The sequence below is a fragment of the Urocampus carinirostris genome, chromosome 10 (assembly GCF_059441175.1).
Source record: "Urocampus carinirostris isolate Australia breed hairy pipefish chromosome 10, RoL_Ucar_1.0, whole genome shotgun sequence".
Classification (NCBI taxonomy): domain Eukaryota; kingdom Metazoa; phylum Chordata; class Actinopteri; order Syngnathiformes; family Syngnathidae; genus Urocampus; species Urocampus carinirostris.
This window is the reverse complement of record NC_142358.1, coordinates 26125868-26152010: the sequence shown is the minus strand read 5'-3', so window position 1 is coordinate 26152010 and position 26143 is coordinate 26125868. Positions and strand designations below refer to the sequence as shown.

Here is a 26143-nt window from a genome sequence, read left to right as displayed (position 1 = left end):
ATCCTACTAATAAATAATAGGTATTTTGCGTCTACTTGTTGTACAAAAAGGAAGGAGACACAAACAAAAATGGACTGGATTTGTTTTGCCACTCTTGATGATGAAATGACACTGCAACTCTGAACAAAACAAGCTTGGGCATTGAACATTTGTGTGGCTGTAGCCAAGCAGATGTTGGTCATAGAAAGACATGCACATTGGATTAGCGCCTATTGAAATTATACTAGAGAGACACAATCTGTAATCTGCTCCAGTTCTGTTTAGTCTCATGATCCTGGCTAGGAATTCTAACTAGGGAATAGTCATTAAGTTATCAGCCGTCATTAGGGACGGATTCCCTTTCACTCTTACAAATGAGGTAATTGTGAGGTACTTGTTCTAAAACTCCTCTAAATAGGGCTGTTGTTAGCTTTTTGGGTGCCCTAAGAACAAATGCTTTATGGTGAGGCATTTGTTTGAAAAAAATGTGATTACCAAACTGTTTGGTCTTTATTTTTTTTACAATTGTGTTGTATTTTGGTGTTTTACTTTGTGATAAATCCTTGAATAAATCACAATCAAACTCAGTTTTATATCCGGTTTAATTTTTCATACGCAGACTTGTTTTGGTATTAAAGACGCTCATATAAGACTCACATCTTATAGGCCAGTGCGCCGAAGTGGGAGCATCCAATTGGCCAGTGCACCATATGAGCAGAAAAAAAATAATGTGAACCAAGGTGAGTGCGCCCTTTAAAACTGTGCGCCAAATAGGTGTGGAAATGTCATGAACCAGAACAGGCTCAGGACCCATACGCGTAACATATCTCACGCAGGCCTTTTATTTTAAGGGAAGTGGGGAGTCGTGCACGTTAGGCAGCGGTCTGCCGTGGAAAGACAGAGATCGATACCAATTGCCCGAGTTGATATCGGACAGATGGGGTCGATACTGGACAGGACGGGACAGACAGGCTAGATAATGAAACAAGATATCGAAAATAAACAGGTCTAACTAGACGGGAACGAAAACTGGAGAAAATAATAAACAGGACAAAAATAGACAGAAACAAAACTGGAAACCGAAATGAAAAAGGACAAAAAGAACAGGAACAATATTGGACAGGAAATACCAAAAGGAAAACATGATCGAGGCAGAACCCACGTCTTGCGGGGCAGAGATTCACTGACGGACTGAGAAAAGGAGAGTGACAGGACTGGGTTTAAATAGCAGGGAAGCCAATTTGTCAACGAACCGCAGCTGGCGCCACACGAGCGGGGCCAATTGGGCGCCATGGCAACCGTGACAGGAAATATGGTACAATAATGAGTTTTTTCATTTTAACATTGACTACCGGCAAGTGATGCATGAGTTTCATCTCATTTCTTCTTTTTTTCTTTTCTCCGCTGTAGACTCTTGTTGCTGTTTCAAGGCCATGTTCTCACACGTGTTCATCAAATTGCGAATGAGGCATAATCAAACATACCACTATGAGGGGAAGAGGGCACCATGAGACAAAGCAGATTCGCCCCCTTTTCTCTCTCTCTCTCTCTCTCTCTCTCTCTCTCTCTCTCTCTCTCTCTCTCTCTCTCTCTCTCTCTCTCTCTCTCGCTATATATATATATATATATATATATATATTCAAAAAGTGAAGTAATTAAATTACTTTTATCAAGGTAATTATAGGGATATAGAGTAATAGGGATATGACCAAGGTAGATAGATAGATATAGAAAGGTAATTATGGCAACACTGAGTATAACTGTTAACAAGGTCTTACCAGCAGCAAAACGCGCCTCCTGTTCTCCCTCCGTGAGATCAGAATATGAATTAAAGTCGGATTCCAGGGCTGCGGGCGTTTCTATTGGTTTGCACCAGCCCTTCCACTCGATTAGGTGGGCTACTCTTCCTTGTGCCATGGCTGTGGGCTTTGTCACATGGTCCTTTACCACCTGGGAAATACCTGCGAGGTGAAAATCAGGGTTCAGATGATTGCGTCTTACAGTGTTCATACGGGTGCCTGAAATAATTGAAAGTGCTTGAATTTTGATGTTGTGTTGAAAAGTGCTGGAATTTTGGGTGAAGTGCTTGTAGCTGCTTGATATTGTTGCTATGTTTCTTGGAGGTCTGACTCATTAGACCACACATTAAATTAAGAAAACTAAAACAAATCTGCTTAAAACTTTGTTAGGGTCTAGCTATGCAATTGCATTTCTATTTCTCTCTTGATTAACAGCAGCTGGCATTAGTTCGTATGTCATGTGAAATGCCATCGGCCCCTAGAAGCGGCATCCAAAAAGACAGGTGCATAAGACCAAGATTCCAGATTATAATAATAATTAGGAATTTTGCTCTACTTAAACAGAGCACAATGAGACGATGAAATGTGTATTAGTGCAAGGATTACATATCAATTACGGACATTTATTATGTGCCATGTAAAAAACTAAGGTAGTGTTTCCCAATGGAAAATTGTGTCATGATTACGATGTGATTCACCTTTGGCGCCAACTGCCTCGGACACTGATTGGCTTCCTGTCCCTATTTAAACCCACTCCCATCTGTCCCCTTATTCAACCCATCTGCGAACCTCAGTTAACACTAGGCAAGCCTATTTCAACCCTGACTCCCACCTGTTTTTTGCTCCTGTCTGTCCCCCGGCTTCGACACGTTTTTGATCCTGACCACGTCTACTCTCCCATCCTGGCTTTCGATCTCTTTTTGTCCCAGATCACGTCTACTCTCCTTTCCTGGCTTACAACTCGCTTCTGAGCACTTTATTGCTCTCTTGTCCCGGCTACTGATACCGCCATTGCTCGCCATGAAGATACACTTCTGCGTTAAGAGCGACCTGCTTTCCACGTCCAGCAATCACCGGATTGTGGGCGTAACCCTTTCTCTTTCTTCCAATAAAACTTCTGAGAAACGCAACGCAAGTGGGTCCTGTCTCCGTTCTGGTCCTGACAAATCGTAATGGGAATAACTTCCCACAACTGAAAATATACACCAACATTTTTAACCAACACTTATATTGTGAGAGATTCGCCTCAAAAATGTTTACACACATATTGTTTAGATTAAAAAAGCATTCACAACTTACTTAAGTTTTTAAAGGATAATATTTTAACAAACTCACATGCAAGATTAAAAATTGTATATGTAAACCGCATGGGGATATATTTAAGGATATGAAAAATATGTGTAAATAACAGATATTTACATGGATCTGCAAAATACATGGTGAACACTGGATTTCTTCTTTTAGTGGTACTGGAGAAATTGGAAAATTAGCTTTGAAAGTCCTTAATTTGGCCAAGAAAAAGGTATAGGAACCCTGGTCTTATGACTTTTCTACATTCCAACGAGAGAAAATTCATTTTCAAAAACTAAACACAGCCTTAATATGAAAATTCAAAAGAAAGAGCAGGACATAATGATATGTGTTTTTGTGGAAGCTCTGTTCAACTCACCATGCAGGGAAGACCGCGCCAACGCTGCAATCTCTTGAATGGTAAGAGCTCGCCTTGATTTTGGTAACATTTCAGTGGTCTCATCAAAATTCACCTGGAAAGATGAGAAAACAGTATGACTCAGAGGGGAACGGTAGAGTCAATTGCTCAACTCAGTGTGCACAGAAAAAAAAAACAGTACACAGTAAGGAAATGCTTTAGTAATCTGTCTCTTCCATTGATACATTCAAAATTTAGTAGACATTCAAAAGAGGAGAATGGACATCGATTAATTTTGAACTTGAATCAAAACAACAGAGGACTGTACTAACAATCCTCAAGACGCAAACATTCCCATTCGTTCTAAAGATCCTCCGCTGAGCTCTTTTTCTCTATTAAATCCCTTACATCAAAAAAAGAACCTTAAAGGGTGTGGTAATCAAAGAACAGCAACACTGTTGGGCATTTAGCGACAATGATGTAAACAGCGCTTCGTCCTCAAAATAATGGACGACAGTAAACAATCATAGTCAATATAATGAACAACTCCAGCATCCATCGCAATCTCTTTTGCTGTCCGAGAGTAAAAACAGAACTACATTCTTTATTGTAAGCAACTAAAATAAACCAATCATTCATACAAAGACATTAAAGTGATTCAAAAATAGCTATTAGTGTGACGGTTGCCATTGGCGCCCAATTGGCTCTGCCCATGTAGCACCAGCTGCAGCTTGTTGACCGATTGACTTCCCTCCTATTTAAGCTCAGCGCTCTCACTCACCCTTTATCAGTCCATCAACAAACCTCTGCACCCACAAGACGAGAGTTTTGACTCTGTCCGATTTCTTGTTGGTGTTTCCTCTCCGGTATCGGTCCCGTCTATTTTGTCCTGTTTAATATCGGTCTCCAGTTTCGTTCCCGTCTAGTTTGTCCTGTTTATTTCGATATCCAGTTTTGATATCAATCCTGTCTGTCGTGTCCTGTCCAGTATCGACCCCATCTGTCCGATATCTGCTCGTGCAATTTGTATCGATCTCATCGGCCTCTGGCTTTCTGTCATTCCACGCCAGACTGCTGCCTTACGTCTTCCGCCCAACGATCGCCGAATAACTGGCGTTTGGGTTAACGTGCATGACTGCCCCTTTTCCCGTAAAATAAAAGCTTGTGTGAGAAACATCACACATTTGGGTCCTCCTCCAGTTCCGGTTCTTGACAACTAAAATTACTCTGTTCTGGGTTTTTATTTGTTTGCTAACCTCCTAATTTTTTTTGCTACAAAAACAGAATTCGGCGAACCGTAAAAAATAAGTTATACACCACGGCAGAAAAGATACCATCAAGCTATTTGCTTTGATCGTGGCTATCCAACTCGGCTTTATTTTTCAATTGAGTGTGTCACTCAAAATCTGATAAAAACATAGTTTATCATATTATCAGTATTGATTATGTTTTTGTGTTACCGTAAATAGCTTGCTCCTGAAAAAATAAAATTGCAACTAATATAGAGTTTGAATGCTAACATTAAAATGTATTTTCAATCTCATGACTTAAAACCCCGTCAAGGTTTTATGATATTATTTTAACAAAATTTAAATGAAATGTTATTTTTTAAAGAATATAGAAGTTTTTTTTACCAAAATCTTTCATCTATAAGTGGTTTAATATTTAATCTCCGTAAAAATAGCAAAATATGTAAACAAAGGCCATGAATTGAATTTTATCATTAATACTGGAATGATAAAACAAATTTGCTGCAGTATTTACGACATCAATCAATTTTGTACTTGAGTTACATTTTAAGTCAAGTCAAGTCATGTTTATTTGTGACACACTCAATCACAAGGAGTCTCAAAGGGCTGCACAGACCACATATTATTGCAAACCACTGACTATTATTACACCATCCCCTGATCTCAAACCTACATGAGGGCAAGGAAAAACTCAAAAACATGAGGAAAAAACCCTGAGAAGGGACCGCACATGAGGTAATCCCCCTTCCAGGAATACCAGGTTGCAATGGATGTTACAATAACAAATACTGTAATACACAGATATTATCAACATGAAATATATGTCATTCATAAAGTACAGTATAGAATAGAAGTTTGTTTTAAGCCTAGATTTGAACAGTTCCACTGAGATTGTAGAATAGAATAGAATAGAATAGAATAGAATAGAATAGAATAGAATAGAATAGAATAGAATAGAATAGAATAGAATAGAATATACCTTTATTGTCATTGTTACAACATGGGATATATTGTGACAACAAAATTGGACGTGGCACTCCAGGGCTACATTTTACAGTGAGGATAAGGAAACCAAAGAGATAAAGGAACAAAGAAGATGTTTTAACTGTCTTTGTACATCGAATATCAGGGGGAAGAGCATTTCACAAAATCCAGGCCAGCATCAATTAAGATAAATGTTCTAAAGGCAGAAATTAACCCAAAGGATTCCCTCACCGTTTTACATCGTATGTCCCTCTACTAGCTAAACACATAATTTTCAGTTTGTACAATAGGACTTAAGAAGCAACATCCATTGGTTTTAGGGATGCATGATAACGTTTCATTGCTATCGATACAATAACTGATAAAATACAAATAACTTTTTCTTGTAACACTATGCTTTCAACGCACACAAAAATAAAATTTAAAATTTTTATGTATGTCTCAATTTACCATCACAAAAATATTAATCAACCCCAGCAGTGGTTGACTGGCCTGAAAGATTCTCATCATGTAATGTTAACTATATTTTGTCCACGAAAACTTAATCGATCCAAATTGTCGGTGAGCTTCCTTTCATTGCTTTTCCCCTGGTTGTGTTGCTTTATGGAGCTGTGCACTGCAGCTTTGTGCAAACTACAACACAAGTTTGAAACTAGTGCCCCACAGGCTGGAGCCAAACAGCAAAACCTTCATTTTATTAAAATTCAAAAAGGTTCAGTGCGATCAAGACTTTTATCTCCTCAAGAAAGGGCAAAAGTGGACTTGCTGGGAAAAGGTCCTGTTTGCTTAACAGGACAAATTTCTGACGCTCATCTTCAAAGCCAAGATAATAAATGCTTCTTTTTTTCTAATTAGAAACGAAAAGGGCGAAAAAACAGATTAAACAAAGAAACCCTCCCAGGATATATGAGGACAGAACCAGATTTGTAGTCACCAAGGAAAAACAAAAAGAAGAAAATGCATCGTCATCCAAATAAGATCTTAAACACTCCAGAGATTCACCATGAGTCTCTCAGTTCTCCCCCCAAAATTTAAATGAGGCGATCGATCTGCTACGAGCTACCTTTCTTTGTGCCGAGCAGTTTTCCAACCCATTACTGTAGTGCTTCGTTCCACCGGCATGTGGCCCTATGAGAGGGCACCCAGCATCCACCCCGAAGAAGAAATCTGCTTCCTGTTCCTAGTCCGTGTGTAAACATTCTATACTCTATCTCCAGCGCGCAAAGAACGTTTTATTTTTTAATATCTCGTGCAGCCATTCACTATGGTTGGTGTAAAGTGTAACGAAGAGGTGAGCCGTTTCTTTTGAAATGAAAGTGGAATAAGAAAGCTTGATGCGGTTGAGAAAATGGTCAGAACTCTTTTTTTCAGCCACTTTCTGTCACGGAGGAGGAAGTCGCCTAACTCTTGAAGCTCATCTTCCAAAAGTAGGTTAAACTTAACTTTATTTATCTTTATAGAGCATATTATTTCATTAAATGTTTATTCTTTAGTACAAAACAATACAGGTTACTTATACAAGCCTTAAACATACTTCTATAAATCTTAACCAGACATTTCATAGAAACGAAGAAATTCAACTTACGAACGATTGCCCGGAACCTCGTTTGTAAGTAGGGAAGCGTCTGTACCATTTTGTACATACACAAGCCGCAACTGACTATAAGCTGCATGTGCCCATATTGAAACATGAGATATTTACAAAAAAAAGGTACACAGAAAGAGTATTAATAATATGCAATGAGCTGATAAACAAATACGCCTGTATTTGACAATTACTTGACAAAAGGCATCTCGTTTGTAAGTAGGGCAGCGTCTGTATTGTGTAATGCAACTCTAAATGAGTGCTACATCCGTCCATTTTCTGCACCGTTTATCCTTACTAGAGTTGAAGTACCGCCGGGGCCCATCTTAGCTGTCAGGGGTTGGTCTTGAGTAATTCAATTTTTGAATGAAGCTGGAGCTGAGAATTGCATTTTTTTTTAAATATTTTCTTAATACTTTAAAAGTTTCTTTGTGGAAAGAAAAGTAGGCATTGCCTGAAAAGGGTTGAGAAACACTGCTGAACCACTTTTTCACACATCAATGCAAATTTGTTATATCTGGTAATGGTTTTCTTTGCATAGTGAACTAACTGGTGATTGCTAAAATACCTACAATAAACAAATGCATTTATATGGTGTATGAAAAATGATTTTAGGTGACATACAGCTGGATGAAAAGGCCGGTGTACGGTTGTAATACAACAGGACTACATGGAGTATGTTTTTATTTCATGGTGAAATATTGTTAATTCATGAATTTTCACCCCAGAAAACACATAAATGACATAATTCAAAAAGCATCAGTATGTCAATCCCTAATCAATTCCACTAATTGCAGCTTGTACAAATTTTTTGAATGTAATTAACACATCCAAGGCAATGTATTGATGAAATAATGTTCTCACCGTAATTTTGTCAATTGGAGGGACATTATCAAGTACGGAAAATTACGCAAATTTCTCACTTATTTGGCTTTCTAACAAGTTTAGCTATTTCAAACACCGTCACCTGATACTGAGAGTATCAGATCTCTAAGACCACGCCCATTGAGGCATATCTAAGACCACGTCCATAGAGGCATGATCTGGTCTAGCATCACTGATCCATATAAAAAGATTTGGCTCAACGATAGCCGGCCTCTTTTTCTCCGGCCTGTCTGTTTGCCTGCCTCGTTTGTCTCGCACTGCGGCCTGGAGTTCAGTATGTGAAAAATCCCTACATACGTTACCATTACATCATTATAACTGACTTGCACTGGCTTCCTGTCGGTTTACGATGTGATTTTAGGGTTTTGTGGGTATCACAAAACAAAAACCATGCATGGACTTTCCTCTTCGTATCCCTCTGGTTTAATTTCCCCTATGTTACTGCTCGGAGCCTTCGCTCGGAAAACCCAGGTCTCCTCGTGATTCCAAGGGCCAAGAAAAAATCTGCAGGTTCGAGAGCGTTCTCCTTTATAGCCCCTCAGAGATTTCATCTGCTACCTCCCGTTTAATCTAGGCTTAAAACGCACTACGTCCCATAGTTTATAAGTGATGTTGACCGCTTCCACACACAGTGCATGCATTTCGAGCCATCGTACTGGCACTTGCACCCGATGTATGCCATCATTTAGAAACTGCTGCGTGGGTCACGATTTTGGAACAGGAAGCTGTCAACAGCACGTTCTGTTATTACCTATGTTTCATGTTGATGTTTACTGTATATTGTCTGTGGAGACCCTTGAGACACCCATTGCAGCCTGGTTACCGTGGAAGGAGGATTACCTCAAATGTGGTCCTTTCTTAAGGTTTCTTCATTTTCCTCATGCTGAGGTTTTTGAGTTTACTTACCCTCATGAAGGTTTTAGATCAGGGGATGGTGTAATAGTAGCCTGTAGTTTGAGACTCCTTGTGATAAAGGGCAATACAAAAAACATGACTTAGCTTGACTTGAAAGGAGATGCCCTTCAATTGTCTTCTACTGTACTTGTATAATGTAATGACAAGAAATGGCAATTAATTTATTCATTCGTTCATTCATTAATCCATTAATTCATTGAGTCATTAATTCATTCATCCATTTATTCATTCGTTCATTCATTTATTCATTCGCTCGGCTGTTCGTTCATTCATTTGTTCGCTCGTTGGTTCATTCATTCATTGATTTATTGATTCATTAGTTAATTTCCTCCTTCCCTTCTTCCTTCTTTTCTTCATACATTTGTCCGTTTGTCCATTCATTCATTCATTCATGCATTCAATGCCATTAGCTCGTTTGTTCGTTCGTTCGTTAGTTCATTCATTCATCCCTTCCTTCTCCCTTCCTTCCTTCCTTCATACATTTGTTCTTAAGTTCGTTCGTTCATTAATTAATTCATTCATTCATTCATACTTCCATCTTCCTTCCTTCCTTTCTTCCTTCCTTCCTTCCTTCATTTGTTTGTTCAGTCGTTTGTCCGCTTGTCTGTTTTTTTCCGTTCATTCATTCATTCATTCATTCATTCACTCATTTGTTTACTCATTCATTTGTTCGCTAATTCATTTATCCACCCATTTGTTCATTCATTTGTTTGTCCGTTTGTTTATTCATTTGTTCCTTCCTTCCTTCCTTCCTTCTTCCATTCATTCTTTTTTTCATTTACTCGTTTGTTTTTTCATTTGTTTGTTAGCTCGTTCGTTTGTTCACTCATCCATGTATTCACCCATTTATTCCTTCACTTGTTTGTTAACTTGTTTGTTCATTCATTCGTTTGTTCGTTCGTGTGTTCGTTCGCTCGTTTGTCCGTTCGTTCATTTGTTCGTTCCTTCCTTCTTTCCTTCTTTGTTTCCTTCCTTCCTTGTTTCCTTTTTTCCTTTATCCATTCATTCATTCATTCATTCATTCAATGTGTCCACCAAAGAGGACTTGTAGGAATAAGAGCTGGTTGCGGCTGAGAGGGAATCCCAAAGTTGTGACAGTGTCAATGGTGGCACGGAGGTTTGATAAGCCTCTAGTGCCACTGTGGAGCTCACAGATCAGACAGAGGATAATCTGGAGAAGAAGGAGACACTGCGCTGCTTTTGGAATAGCGAAACAAATTCCGGCTTTGCATCATCTATCCACGGATAATCGCATTGTTGTCAAGAGTAAACAGTATGATAGGGCTGCTGGGGTCATTTTGGGGAGTTCAAACTGACAAAGAGGCCCTACTTGTAGTTTTTTTGTAATTGGTTACAGAGTATGATTTTTTTATATCCTGCCTCATGGTAAAAAACAACATGTAATTATTAAAAACACAATATTGATCTCAATAATAAGCAAAAATACAAAGACCTATATATATTTAAAATATTTTTTTTTAAATACTCGTAAGTCAAGAAATTTTCATTTACTTTACATAAAATGAGGTTCATCTAGAGGGAGCTGAAATGGTGTCTGCCATCTTTCTGCTACTTTCTGCTAATTCACCCTGGTCATCCTGAAGGGGGATTACCACTTGTGAGGTCCCTTCTCAAGGTTGCTCTTTTTCATCATGCTGAGGTTTTGAGTTGTTCCTTGCCTGCATGTTGGTTTAAGATCAAGTAATTGTGTAATTGTAATCCTGTGCAGTCCTTTGAGACATTTTTGGGATTAAGGGCTGTATAAATAAATGTGACTTGACTTGACTAGGTACCCACCAAAACCTTGTGAAAAGTTGGGATAAACTTTGCGAATAAAATTATGCGGTTTCGTCACTGCGAGTCTGCGTATTGTCTTCTTCTTCTGCTTAGTAGTTATTTTACATAACAGGAGCCTCACATAGAGGGAGCTAACATAAACGTATATCTTAACTTTACTTGAAAAAAATAGATAAAATGTCTTTAAAAACGCAGCACGGCGGCGCAGTGGTTAGCGCGTGTGCGGCACAGTTCTGAGGTCATGAGATCGAACCTTCTTGTGTGGAGTTTCCATGTTCTCCCTGTGCTTGCGTGGGGTTCCTTTCGGGCGATCCGGTTTCTTCACACATTCCAAAAACATGTATGTCAGGTCAATTGGCCGGTCCAAATTGTCCCTAGGTGTGAATGAGCGAGTGAGTGGACTGTCTCTATGTGCCCTGAGACTGGCTGGCAACCGGTTCAGGGTGTCCCCTGCCCACTGCCCGAAGATAGCTGGGTTGGGCTCCAGCACCCCCGCGACCCTACTGAGGATAAGCGGTGCAGATAATGGATGGATGGCTTTAGACAATGACCTGTAAAATGCATAGCTGCTCCAGATTCATTTAGCCTCCTGCATTAAAAGTTGATGACTAATTATTCTGAAAGGCCCGTGAGTCGTTGACAGAGTCGTGGAGTAAGCGAGCACATGCTCGAGTTACATGATAAGTACTCGCACGCTTTGATTTATTATGTAATTATCTGGTGAGGAGAGGTTGAGAAAAATAATCTTTGCTTAAAGGCAAATGACTGCGGTTTTTGGCTTTGATAAAGCCCATGTTACAACTATATATATTACTTAAAATTGTGTTCGTTGCGTAAGCCTGGATAATGTATTTTTGATGGATGAATGAACAGCTCAATTTTATATCTGTGTTGCATTTGTGCGAGATAAAACGGTTCAAACATTGTGATATGCGTGGAGTGTATTCAGTTCACTATATTTATTTTACAGTTCAAATTTGCAGTTCAACAGTTTTGAATAAAGTAGTTGAATATCTTCGTTATGAAAGTCTGTATGTACGTTTACTGTACTTGGTATAGACAGGCCTATACCATTTGGCATAATAAAAGTAAACTTATTTTTCTATGCATATTTTTTTCATATTTACTGTCATTTGTAAAATCTGGATTTAATAAATTAATCAGGATTAATCGCGATTAATTTATTTCAAAACTGAAATGAATTAGGTAATTTATTTTAATCGATACCCAACCCTAGTTTGAATATGATTAATTTATTCATTTATTTAATTTAATGATTTAAAAAATGTTACTTTTCCAAAGCCCACAACAGGGTTAAATAGCTGGAAATATTTCACAAATGTCATTTCTGTAAAATTTTGGAACACCAATACCAAGCCAAAACTTGAGTCATAATATCAGTTTTTTTTAACATCCGTAGCAGTGATGCCAATTCTGACACAAGTTAAAGCTCTGTCCATGGTTCTGAACAAGAAGATAGAAGTTTTAGACATTTTTTTCTGGCATTCATTTCTTTTCATACACTAACTTTGTTGACATCATTGACTCTGTCTGGCATTAAATGCATTTCAAGGCTCTATTAAATGATATGATATATTAAATCTTGAAAATCAGGTGGACTTTGCTGGTTTACGATACCACAGCAAGGCTAACAATGTTATATAGGACTTCTCTCACCCTGGCTATCACCTCTTTGACTTGGTGCCCTCTGTTAGGTGCTAAAGGTTCCATTAAAAAAAGGAATAACAGGCTCAGAGAGTTTCTTCCCCAGAGCCATCACAACCTTAAACAAGCATGCAAGTCTGTGAAAAATATACATCTTGCCAGTTTTATTGAAAAATGGGTACACCTATCTTATTTGACTAATTTTGAAATTTTCATAGCTACTAAATTCTATTGCACTACTTTTCATTGCACTATGGTTATGATGCACTATTTTCCATTGTTGCATTATTATAATTTAGACCAGTCTCCAAATGCCTTTATCTATTTTGTCTATTGATCCTGACATTATTCTATCCTTATTTTTCTCTTTTAAGTCTTAATCACTTGTTTATCCTGGAGTGCCATGTCTTATTTTGTTGTAAACAACGTTAACTATGTTGTCATCTATGACAATAAAGACAATTCAATTCCAATAAGACTGTTTAGTATGGGAAAATTAAGCCATTCATTTGATTCCAATAAATGATGGTAAAGTATACTATTACTGCACCACATTTATGAATCACTTAATCAAATATTAGATTTCTCAATGTATGATCATGTCTCTAAATTGGATTAGCACCATTTTACATTTTTAGACTTAAAATTACAATTGTCCGTATTGTCATTGATAACAACATCATAAACATTGTTTACAACAAGACTAGACATAGCACTCTAGAATAAACAAGCATAATAGACTTAAATGAGAAAAGATAATGGAAAGTTAGGATAAATAAGCAAAAATATTTAAAAAGTAGTGCTTGGAGACTGGTTTAAGTTATACGTGCATTATTCCGAAATCAGTCAATAAATGATACCCATTTTCTCTGAAGCTGATCGTCCCTTGTAAATGATTGAATTCAAATTAAATGCACTTCAAATGTTTTCTTGAACGCCTTTTTTTTTTTGTTTTGCAACAATTGTCTAAACCCTTTTTTGCACTGCACGTCACAGGTGAAGCAAAGGGCCCTTGGAAATCTGGTCATGTCCACACCAATTCATTATTTCTTGTTGCGACCCGACTCTTTAACATTCAGCAGGCGCAGTGCAGAAAGGGGTTAATAAGCAAAACGCTTGTAAACTAATGTTCTGCTTCAAAACAGCTGTTTCCAGTGACTCCGCATATAAAAAGGGAATTTGGGGCACCTGGCTGAAGTCCAGCACACGCAAAGGCGCTGTCATAATCAGTCTGCGCACCAGATGGGTTTGCGTGCTCCCAAAGAGCGCGAGGTCAGACAGGGAGCTCCCAGGGCTCCATTCCACGCGTAACGTACCATCAACCGCCACTGTCAAAGGGAAGAGAGTCCAAAACTCAATGAAAACTCCAAGAGGGGGGGCCACAATAGAATACTGACGTGTCGTAGAAAGGAAATTATGATTCAGCAGGTTCGGCAGACACTGTGCAGAAGTCTTAGGCTACCATGACATGTTTCTGCTGCTCTGATAAAAATGATAACAATTTAAATACTGGGAACTTTAATTGAAAAAACTAACAGTTGACAAGGGCAGTACTATAAAAGTTTTATATTTGTGCTTCCTCATTAGCAAGCAGTTTCTTCCCTAGTCCACACCTTTGGTCCGATCCGGTTTCATGTGTTTTTCTGCGTCGACATGCATAATGAATGCTGTAAATCATCACACCACTATGCCGTTTTGAAAAGGATTACTTTTCACTCCAACAGCAAATAAAATAGAAACAATTTAATGCTTTAGACCAGTGGTTTCCAACGTGGTGTCCACGGGCAGCATGGTCCCCCGAAGGACAGCTAAGATGCCTGCGAACCTGTTCTGAAAATAGCTCAACAGGGCTGTGTCATGGTGATTTTCTAGTAAAATGATTTATTTCGTGGTTGATTGAGTCTTTTTAAGCCTACTTCCGATATTAAACCGGGTAATAGCGTTGTACCAACATAGTAATAACAAGAAAAGTTATTTTTGAAACGCCTATCAAACTGCGTTCCCTTTACTCTGATTAGAAGCATAGAATAGCTCTCAGCTTGAAAAAGGTTGGAGACCCCTACTTTTTGCCATAAAAAAGAAAAGATATTCTGTTGTGTAATGGACTTTTAAGACCCAAGGTTTTAACTCCCCTCTTAAGACATTGAACAGATCGTGTTTTGTATATTTATTGTCTTTTTCAAAAACATATACCATTGTGGTCAGATGAAATTTAAGGTATTTTTGGTAATTGTACTTTGTATCAGTAGTGATGACGATGCAAAATCATGGGGACTTGTGATATAGAAAAGCTATGCTTTCAACCCCAAGATTTCTGGTGTAATATTCTATATTATGGTCATTTCTAAGACTTTTGCACATCACTTTGAATATGAATGCAATCATATGTTCGATGTAAACCTAAATCATTGCCGACAGACTTCTTTATGGCCCATGCCGGGCCATGCCCTTGGCAATGTTCCCCTTTTGTATCTCAATACAGTGAGCCGCCATATGTTTCATTGGAATTTTGGGGCGGACCTGCATTGAGATATCGTGGAGCTTTGAGGAAGCTGCAAGGCTTCCTCCATGCGCTTTGTCAGCCATGCCGTGTCATGCAAGTGATCCCCTGGCAGCAGTGTTCCCTCTAAGCTGCGCGCGTGCGCAATTGCGCACTGCTCGCACATTCTCACCGCACAAGAAAATCTAGCCAGCGCACAAAAATGAGGGCTCAAAATTACTTATTGAGAAGCGACTTAAGTCAAAGTTACAGTGCATAAAGGTAAAAATACACGGTTTCCCCTGACGTTGTGTCCTAAATGCGGTATTTTGAAGTCGAACGAAGTTGAGTAAAGTTAGTAGAGTATGTCGAGAACCGGCTTCTTTGGCTCGGCTCACTAAAAAGGAACCGGCTCTTCCGGGTCCTAAACGGCTCTTCAGGTTGTTTTTGCTTCTTTAATCCCAACATGACCAAATATTAAGGAAAATTATGCACAAATTGACTTAAAGGAAGGGGGGAATAGAACAAAAAAGAAAAAAATACCAAAATGAAAAAGTAGTGAAAAGCTGAGAAAAAAAGAAACAAAAGGAAGAGAAAAAATGAAGGAAACATTTAGAAAAAAGCCAGAAAAAAATAAAAGAAAGAAATGTAGGAAAAAAGTAAATAGAGAACAAAAAGAAAAAAGTAACAGCTCGGAAAAAATAAACAAAATGAGATTTTTTTAAAGGAATTTTTAAAAAAGTAGAATAAAAAGTTTGTGTTGCATTCAAATAATTTCCAAATACTGTATATCAAGTGAATCTTGTTGACAACATTGTATTTCCACTAAAAAATGTGATTAAGTACAGTTCTGTATCTTACAACCGACTAAATAAGGCCCCAAAAATGTTCATATTATGCGACAAAATATATCAGGAAATAAAAATAAATGGATATCTTATGAAAGAATTGGAAGAACAAACGACGTTTGTAGGCCGTACAACCTTTGCAATAGTACATGAGTCAATTCATTCAAAAGAGAAAAATAATTTTGCATTGCCGGAAACTCAGCAAAATGTAACTTGATGTCAAGTTTTGGACATGTTTGATAATTAATTATCTTGCCACACTTGGGATTATGGTGGCTCACTGTTGTTTCAAGCGTTGCTCACCGACTTTGTGTGAACGCTCAGACCCCTGCAAAATTACAGGGAACATTGCCTGGCAGCAGTCCAAAGTTTTGCTGATAATTCTCAAAAAACATGAAAGTAAATGTACTGAATTTTACTCACTATAAAGCGCATCAGATTATAAGACACACACACCAAAATTTGACTTTTGTGATATATTTTTAGTATAAAAGGCACCTGCAAATAAAATTCCAGCAAGAGCTAGGATTGCATAAAAAATAAATGAAAACATTGAGGTTTAAATTATTTCAGCAAACGTCACTTATTGACAAATGTAGTTGCTAATTACGTCACATCTTGAAAAGTCTCGACCACAAACATACACATGCCGTCTTCCTGCCGCCGCAGAGTGTGCTCGCCATGCTTCAAATCAAATTTGCTAAACACGATTAGGAGGTGGACCTCAAAATGTCAGTGCCGGGCTCCTTTTCTGCAGCCCCCGCCCTCACATATTTATTTTCAGAAAGTTATTTTTTTCACCATCTCACACATTGAGTCCATAATCTGGAACCATCATACCCAGGGTCTAGGATCTGAGCTCAAAACGCCTTGCAGCAGAATTCAATATGAGCTATTTAATTGGGTGTGATAAGATCAGGTGGTGGAGTGTATTGTATCATTTAATCTGGGCCACCATCGTGACTGCTTCCTTTCTTCAGAGGAGGTGACAGGTGTAGAGGGGAAATATGAGCCTCCTCTGTGAGTAGCCGTGTGTCAGAATACATGACGGTAGTCGCCTGACAGACGTCAAACTGGGGAAAGTTTGGGGTGCGCAAAATGTTGTTGCCATTTATTGTTAAAAAAAAAAGATCAAGAATACAACACTCACTTGCAGCAATCTTCTCCAAACCCGCTGAAAGTCGCAATGCCAAATATTTAAATCAGGATTCTCAAATTCAATTTACTTGGGTGCCGCCAGAGCTTCAGTATGGGTGAGGTGGGGCAAAATCGTGTTTTCCCCAAGAAGGTTCTGATGAAAACACTGTTCTCAAATATCCTTTATTTTCTGGAACGCGGGCACCCAACCCCAAGGTCACCAAACTGGTATTATTATAATAATTATTATTATTGAAGAGGGTTATTCACTCCACAACATTGCGACAAAAAATAGTCAATAAAAATCCGAGTCAAATTTAATTTTGTCTCTTCAGATAATCAGTCTTATGGTTATTATTATTATCATTATTTCTATCTTGTATTTCTTTCATTATCATTCATTTTATTTTTCTCATTATTTATACAGTTCTCTGCTGTAAAGAAGTCTAATGAAAAAGAAAATAGGAAAACATCAAAAATTGAGAATAATGATCCGTCAGCAAAATAAATATTTTTGAGGGCAGTCGACCGTCCCTTCGGATTAAAAGATACGGGCATTTTGTTGCACTTGTATCTGACTACAGAGTCTCATCTCATCAGCTGCACCGCTTATCCTCAGTAGGGTCGCGGGGGTGCTGGAGCCCATCCCAGCAATCATCGGGCAGTGGGCAGGGGACACCCTGAACTGGTTGCCAGCCAATCGCAGGGCACACAGGGACAGACAACTCGCTCGCTCGTTCACACCTAGGGACAATTTTGGACCGGCCAATCCCACTGTAATGCATGTCTTTGGAATGTGGGCGGAAACCGGAGTGCCCGGAGAAAACCCACGCAAGCACGGAGCGAACATACAAACTCCCCACAGGAAGTCTGGTAGCTTGATTTGAACCCATACGGGAGGTTCCCGAGAGCTTAGAACTGTGTCGCACATGCGCTAACCACCGCTCCACCGTGCTGCCCTAACTACAAAGTGATGTTTTAAAATCCCAAAACAAATGTATTGTCATGATTACCCAAGTGGAGCCACCTGGGGTAATCAACTGGCGCGCTGGAATGCGCTTCCTGATTGGTTTATGTTCCCTTTTTAAGCATGCTACGCGGAGACCTCTTCGTCGGAGGATACTTTTTTACCCCGTTTGACTCGCCTGATTTTCCTGTGTCTTTTTGACTTGTTTACCTGATTCCGCATGCCTCCGATCCGACCTGCTTCCGTTCCACGCTACGATCTTCTCTCCAGTCCCGGTAAACTCGACCTGCTTCCGTCCCACGCTACGATTGGCTACGTGTCACGAAGTTGTCTTCACGGCGTTGCTGCTGACGTTCGACGGTCATCGCGTCTCCCGCTAACCCTGTACGCTTCCCCAAATAAAAGACTTGTAACGAACGCTCTGGGGTCTCCTGCTCTGTTCTGGTCCTCCTGACATGTATAGTATTTGTGTTATGTATATTGGCTGCAGTACTCTTAACTTCTTTGCTAATTTAATATAAAACAAAGTCTTCCAGCTCAAAATGTGTGCCTTCTGTTTGACACACATTTTGAATAGATCTGATTCTACTAGTGGATAACTAACTGTACAAGTTTCATATCTAAAAATCAATATTGTAATTGAAGCAGAATCAGACGCTACTTCACCGCTAGTGCAAATGACAAAAATAATTTTCTATGTCCAAACTAAGTTTTTCGGACGCAGAGATTATAATTCATGCCTTTGTTACCTCCCGTCTCAATTACTGTAATGCACTACTCTCCGGTCTCCCAAAGTCTAAAATCTACAGCCTTCAGCTGGTACAAAATGCTGCAGCGAGGCTTTTAACAAAGACAAGAAAGTTTGATCACATTACCCCGATTTTAGCTAACCTGCATTGGCTCCCTGTTAGCTTAAGATGTGATTTTAAGGTTCTGTTGGTATTATACAAAATCATGCATGGACTTGCTCCCTCATATGTTTCAGATTTAATATCCCCCTATGTTTCCGTCCGGAGCCTTCGCTCTGAAAATGCTGGTCTACGATTGATCCCAAGAGCCAAGAAGAGATCGGCAATTTCAAGAGCGTTCTCCATTCGGGCCCTGGTGCTGTGGAATGCTCTTCTCATTGAGATTCGATCTGCAACCTCAGTGGAAATGTTTAAATCTAATCTTAAAACACACTTTTATTCTATTGCATATGAATAACCTATATTTTATGTTGACAATATATGTGTATTATTTGCCCTCATGTAGGTTCTAGATCAGGGCATGGTGTCATAAAAGTCTGTGGTTTGCAATAATCGGTGGGGCTCTTTGTGATTAGGGGTTATACAAATAAACATGACTTGACTGGACTTTTACAATTCTTTCGTATCAACCATAGACTCATTCAAGTAGTTTTATCGCTATTCCCTGAGACTGGCGGGCAACTAGTTGAGGGTCTACCCTGCCCCGGCGACCCTACTGATGATAAGCGGTGCAGATTATGGATTGATGGATGGATGGATATCCCTATTCCTAATCTCACATGATTGGTTTGGGGTTTCAGAGGACTTTCCAAACCCAAAATAAAAGATGTCAACAAAGAACTCCTCTCTCCAGCTTCTTTTTCTTCCTCGAAATATTCGGTCCAAATCCTGAATGTTGAACGTGTGGCAGGACACGGATTTTCTACGTTTACACTAGAAAATTCCATCGTTGGGCTTGGATTTTTTATCCCTCCAAGATCTAAAATGCAAGATGGACATCTATGGCATGGCAGTGATAAGCAAGCGCAAATTCTTTCCCCGGTGATCAATTAGATTACAACACGCCTGGGCTGCTGCGCAAAAGAAGGAGACATCTGGAGATGAGTGAGACAGATGTCGCAAGAAGTTGAAACGCAACGCCTCTACATCTCGTATGTTTACGTTCCCTTTACGCAAATAAACATTTAAGCAGTTTCCACCACTCTTCCCCCTCAGCGGATCCTCTTTTGCTCCCACACATATTTCCTCTCTGTACATCCCGTTGTCGTGGAAACTGCAGACGGACTGCGCTCTTTCACCGTCTCACCCTGTCTCGCACATGCACGCGCACCACCATCAGCACCATCATCGTCATCGTCGAGCAATTAGGTAATTTGTGTTGTTTCACCGAGGAGAGCGAGCGAAACAGGTGGAAACTGTTTGGTCGTATGCGTGGGTGCGGAAGCCTGCACGCCGTCGTAAACATCAAGTACAGTATTATATCACGCCTGGATTCTTGCATAATTCGGGAGTTGGGTAAGCTAAGGCAGCGATCCTCGACCTCTTCAGTACCGTGATCGGTTTAATGCCAGGCCCATATAATAACATTAGTAATAATAACGATGACAATATGCATAATAAATCTACTGTGTAATCACTAGACGATCGGGATATAGATTTCATAGGAGAAGGCTTTTGATTTTATCTCATCATCACACTATTTTTGCTCACACTGCCACGTTGTTTTGGCTGAACTCTTACCCATAATGGTCCATTACAACATTGTAACACGTGTCATCATAAAAATAGTGTGATGATGAGACAAAATCGAATGCCTTTTAGTCATCCACATTTCTAACGGTCTACTGAGGGGGACAGCAACAGGTGGCTCTGGAGCTGCTTACAGCTCCTCAGCGCTCCCTAAAAATGTTTGATAACGGAAAATGATTATGGTTTTGTAGGTGGACAAACGTGACACAAACATAATTAATATTTTCTAATTAATACAGACATATGCCATGTATATACACGTATAAATATACACAGTATGTGTTGCCTACGTTATAAGGCTTAAAAAAAGTTTTTACTTTTTGTGGCTCCAAACATTTCAACCGGTGGCCTAGTGGATAGGATACAGTGTCTGCTACACCACAATTTGGGTTCGATTCCCATTGTATCCAATGCGGAGCAACTGTGGCCAACGGTAGTTGTTGTCTGATCTATTATTGCTCAAAAACCGTAATATCTTATACCGAAACTTTTGAGGTTTTTGGGAGGGTAAAAAAAATGCATGTGGACGCGAAAAAAGGAAATTTAATCTAAACTACTTTATGAATCCCGGTTTGTTTGCAAGTGCGTTTGTTTGTGACTTATAGGCTCCAAATTTGCGTTTCAGATTTTTGTAAAAATTTAAGAAGTTGTACTCTAGGCCTCCACAGGTGTCTTCAGCTAGATTTCATGTCAAAGTACCCCAACAAAAAGACCAATAATATTAATATACATCTACTTTTGTGTGGTCTACGTGAGTGAAGTCTCTATTGCCCTCTGGTGGCCAAATTGTATACTGCAGCTCTCAACCACCGACCACGCCAAGCAGCCAAATCCAACTTTCCATCCCTCTGGCAATGACAGGCTATTTGTTTAAATACGCATTGGTACCAAACAACCCACGGCCCGTTAACGGTCCGTGGTCAGGTTGTTGATGACCACTAAACTAAGGGACATATAGGTTGTTACATTAGAACACGTGGGATTACATTGAAAGAATTGAACAAAGCGAAACAAAAGAAAAGCATTCCAGGAGCGTGTTTGTTGCCAATTCCCCCCAAATCTTGATGAGATTACCAAACAACTAAAGTGGGTCAGCGTCTGCCCGTGTGCCCACGTTACGACACGAAAAATGGTTTTCGGGAGCATCCTTCAGTGCTATCAGAACTGGGTGTATCAATAAAAATATTCATATTACCAATACTAGCCAAGTACTTCGATCTGATTGATACTATTGTCCTGGTATCGATACTTCGCTCCTCCACTGATTTCTCCAAAGTGTTGATTTTCTGCACAAATATTAAAATACACTTCCAACGTAGCCTAGTCTCCAAGCACTATCTTGTAAATAATAATCCTGACATTCTTTTTAACTTATTTTCGTCTTTTACACCTTTTTTGTATGTTTATCCTTTAATGCCACGACTGATCTCCTTGTAAAGAACCTTCGCTACATTATTATCAATGACAATAAAGATGAGTCCAATCCTACTAAATCCTGACTGTCTTGTTGAAATTGTGTTTTCATTACATTGCTGCTTCTTTCAGGTTTGACTCTTTTGACTTTTGTTCTAAAACAGTTGTAATACAAATATCTATATTTATTTCTTCACATTAAAGTATGCATTGTAGTTATTTAATAGAAATTAAAAAAAAACATAATTTTTAGTGCCTAAATCTTGGTGTTGTGTTTATCGTAATTATGAACTAACCTTTTGGCGTTTGGGGCTGATTTATTCAATATTCATATTAATTTCCAACTAGAAAGGATCGGTGTCGCCTACCTGCCAACACCACCGCTTTACGCAATAGTAGGGCTGCCACTAATGATTAATTATATGATCGATTAATTGGTCGATTATTCAAATATATCCAAAAAACAACAAACCCACTTTTCAACATCTTTTCAACAAATTTGCTTTTCTTGTGTTCGTTTTTGGAATATGACAAACATCCCCAATAATAAAATGATACATGCAAAAGAGTCTCCCCCTTGTGTTGAGTTAAACATGTCATAATTATTATTTTTCTTTTTACTTTATTAATTTTATTTATTTGTTTTTAGATTGGGTTTCTCTGTATTTCTGTCTGTTCCCTTGAAAATTGTTAACTTTGTTTCGTAACTCCAAAGTTGAAGCTTTCATCCAATTTTTGTTTGCAATATTCATTTAGGATTTCGAAAAAAATCTGAGATAACTTTTATAAAATGGTCTAGGCGTTCTCTGCAGGACTAAAGCGGTACTACAACTCCTAGCATCACAACGGAATAGTATGCACTCTTATTTGCATTGATTTAACGTAATTGGTGGCTCATAAATGACGTGATAAAACAATCCATGATCTAGTTAGTGGCAAACGCTTTTAATCATCAATTTTAATTGGTTTTCACAATTGGTTGTTGCAGCCCGACGTGCTAGACTACAGCTTTTCTCCACTTAAAAACGCCTACCACTTTATATTTTTTCAAATCTACTACATTTGCAAATTTAAACAACCCTAGTATTTTAGTCCACGGCTGCTTTTTTAAAGCGAGACTCAGTCCTTGTGTGTGAATAAACTGTTCCAACCATTGCATTAGATTTGTGTTTTGGTAAAGGTTTGCCACTCCCGGCTTCAAACAAGCAGGTTTTTTTCTTTATATCTCTACGAGAGGTGGATTTTTTTCTAGCGTAAAAGTAGAGTGCACAATAAAATCCACCACTTTTTATGTCTAAAGGTTGGCGTGTAGGGTGTTGGATTGGTATTGATCGATATGATATGATCGATTCTTCCTGTGAATAGGCACATATTCAATATGTATCATTAAAATATTGTTTTAACGATTTTATCCTTTTTCACATGTTTACTCTTTTAATTTGTTTTACTTGTACTCAATAGAAAAGTCCTCCAATTCAATTATACTAATGACAATAAAATATATTAATTTATTCATTCATGTGGATCGAATTGATTCCCAATATCGTCCACCCCTAGACCCTCAGGTGTCTCCACCTCTCACGGGCGTGCACGCCAAAATCTTCTTGCAACTCTCACAAACATCGCAAGGATTAAGGTAGAAGACAAATGATGAAAAATGCTTCATGGACCAAATGTGTGAAAGCATGTCCCATTATGGGTGCAAGCATGCAGCAGCTGTACAAGCCCCCCAGTTTTCCGCCACCTTGCAGCAAAAATATGGAGTGAAGGGCTCCCGTGCGAGTTTGGAACAAATGGAAAACAACTCTTACCCACTGGCGTTTTAGAGCTGATGCAGCCCATGTTTGCGGCTGCATGGAGGTGACGCCTAGCGAGTTTCTCCTACCTCATAGAAAGAGAGCCGCCTTCGATAGCTCCTCGCATCCGAGGAGGCTCCGCTGGCTTGCGGCGATCAGGCGGTCAGGGTGCCCGGGTGACACCGAGGGCGGGGTGGGAGGCTGCTCATCACTTGGTCTCTCTCGCTTATGGGCTCCGCAGCGGAGGGTCGGCGTGGATCCCCCCGGCGGCCAAGGAGCGCATCTTGGAGGGAAGGAAGTCTAAGTCTGTCTAGTCCAGATGTCCGCTCAAGCTGAAGACAGCACATGGATTTCCGAGCCTGATCTCCCACGCATGTTGTATATATACACCCGTAACCGTCATAGCGTCCGCCTCCCTGCACAGTTTTGCTGTCTTGCTTAGGAGCGCAATGCAATGTGATTGGCTAGTGTCACCTTACATGTCAGGCAGCATGGTTGAGAGAGGAAGAGAGACAGTAGAGGGACGAGTTTTCAACTGGTGGCATTGCATTTCGGCCCATCTCCCCTAAAGACGGTTTGATGATGTGAAGCATTCAATTCCATCTGCGGCAAAGGACAGATGATGTCACTGATGACCTCAGTCTGTATTCATTTCTCATCTCATCTCATTAGCTGCACCGCTTATCCTCAGTAGGGTCGCAGGGGTGCTAGAGCCCATCCCAGCAATCATCGGGCAGTGGGCAGGGGACACCCTGAACTGGTTGCCAGCCAATCGCAGGGCACACAGGGACAGACCACTCACTCGCTCATTCACACCTAGGGACAATTTGGACTGAAATGCATGTCTTTTGAATGTGGGAGGATGCCGGAGTGCCCGGAAGAAACCCACACAAGCACGGGGAGAACATACAAACTCCCCACAGGAAGTCTGGTAGCTTGATTTGAACCCACACAGGAGGTTCCCAAGACCTTAGAACTGTGCCTGCACTCGCGCTAACCACTGCGCCGCCGTGCTGCCCAATGATGTATTCAACTCAAGATATTCTAAATTAAGCATGGCAGCCGAGTGGTTAGCACATCCTCATCACATTTTTAAGCCAAGGGTTTACATCCATACCAGCATTCCTGTGCAGAGGTTGCATGTTCTCCCCGTGCCTCAGTATGTTTCCTCAGGGCACTCCGATTTCCTCCTATATTCCAAAAAACATGCATTTCAGGTTAATTGGCCGGTCCAAATTGTGTGACTAAGTGAGTGAGTTCAGGCTGTCCCCTGTCCACTGCTTGAAGATAGATGGGATGGGCCCCAGCCGATAATGGATGGATGGATATTCTGTTTCATTTTGTACAATGATGATGTATTTACCTTGAGATAAAATTTGGGGGCTCACAATCCGGTTTCGCTGCACAGTGGCTGGGTGGTTAGCGCGCAGCCCCACAGTGCGGCGGTCCAGGGTCAATTCCAACTATCTCCCTGTGCAGCATTTGCATGTTCTCCCCCTTCCTGGATCTGTTTCCTTCGGGAAATGCAATAAAATGTAGAGCAATAACATTTAGCAGGATCCAAAATGCCCAAACAAGTCAATAATTAAGATACGAGTACTCATTTTTCAATGCAATTGACAAGATATAAATTTTTTACAGTCTTGCACACTTGCCCTCGAAAGCAAACTGTCTCCGAGCCAGTTTGTCCTAGCATTAAGGGACCTGTAGCGCCTACTAGAGGGAAAAATCTCAAAGACATGTTGGCCAGTATGAGAAAAGTGTGTTATAATGTAGATGGATCTGCTGCAGTATCACAATCCCGCAATGGGCTCCAGACTGAGCACAGAGCAGCTAACAATTATCTTCCTATTCCTCTCACCCTCTCTCCCTCTCTCTTTCACACTTCCCCTTACATTTTTTGGTAACATCCGGGTTCTAATTTCCACCGCACAGCTGTTGTCACTCTAGTTCATTCTAATTTCCCCACGGTTTTCCCTCCTATCACAACTCTACCGCCTCACTATTTAAACATTCTTTCTCCTTGTCTCTGTGCTATTTTGTTGTCTTTTCATTACACCCCAAGCACTCTTGTCTCAGCTCTTTGTTATACCAGTGAACCAATCGCCTGCCCTTCTGGATAACAATTTTGCCTGATGAACTCCTGCACTGTTGTCTTTGCTGCTTGATTTTACTGGATCACCAAACCTTCACCTGCCTTTTGAATCACAATTGTGGCATCTGGTGTTCTAGATATTGTTGCCTCGATACCTGATTTTCCATTTACTGAACCTTGCCCAAATAAAGGTGTCATAATTACTGATGTGATGCACCTGTGCCCGCTCCTTTGGCGCCAACTTCCTCGGACTCTGATTGGCTCCCTGTCGCTATTTAAACCCACTCCTTTCTGTCACCTTGTTGTCAGTCCGTCTGTGAACCTCAGTGTACTCTAGGCAAGCTTATCCGACCCTGACTCCCACCTGTTTTTGCTCCCGTCTGTTTCCTGGCTACTGACCCAT

General features: G+C 39.9%; 1 protein-coding gene across 2 annotated transcripts in view; it reads right to left on the bottom strand.

The window, feature by feature from the left end:
- Positions 1–23976, bottom strand: part of fam131ab (family with sequence similarity 131 member Ab) — a 45891-nt gene extending 21915 nt beyond the window's left edge. The window contains exons 1-3 of one of the 2 annotated variants that reach the window (XM_088345169.1): positions 23735–23976; positions 3448–3541; positions 1758–1940 (exon numbers count right to left, since the gene is read on the bottom strand). In XM_088345169.1, coding sequence (XP_088201295.1) covers positions 1758–1940; positions 3448–3517 — 253 coding nt within the window. In that variant the 5' untranslated portion in view covers positions 3518–3541; positions 23735–23976. Of the gene's footprint in view, positions 1–1757; positions 1941–3447; positions 3633–23734 lie in introns of those variants that run through there. The other variant, XM_088345170.1, reaches the window with a different exon arrangement.
- Positions 23977–26143: the final 2167 nt, after the last annotated feature.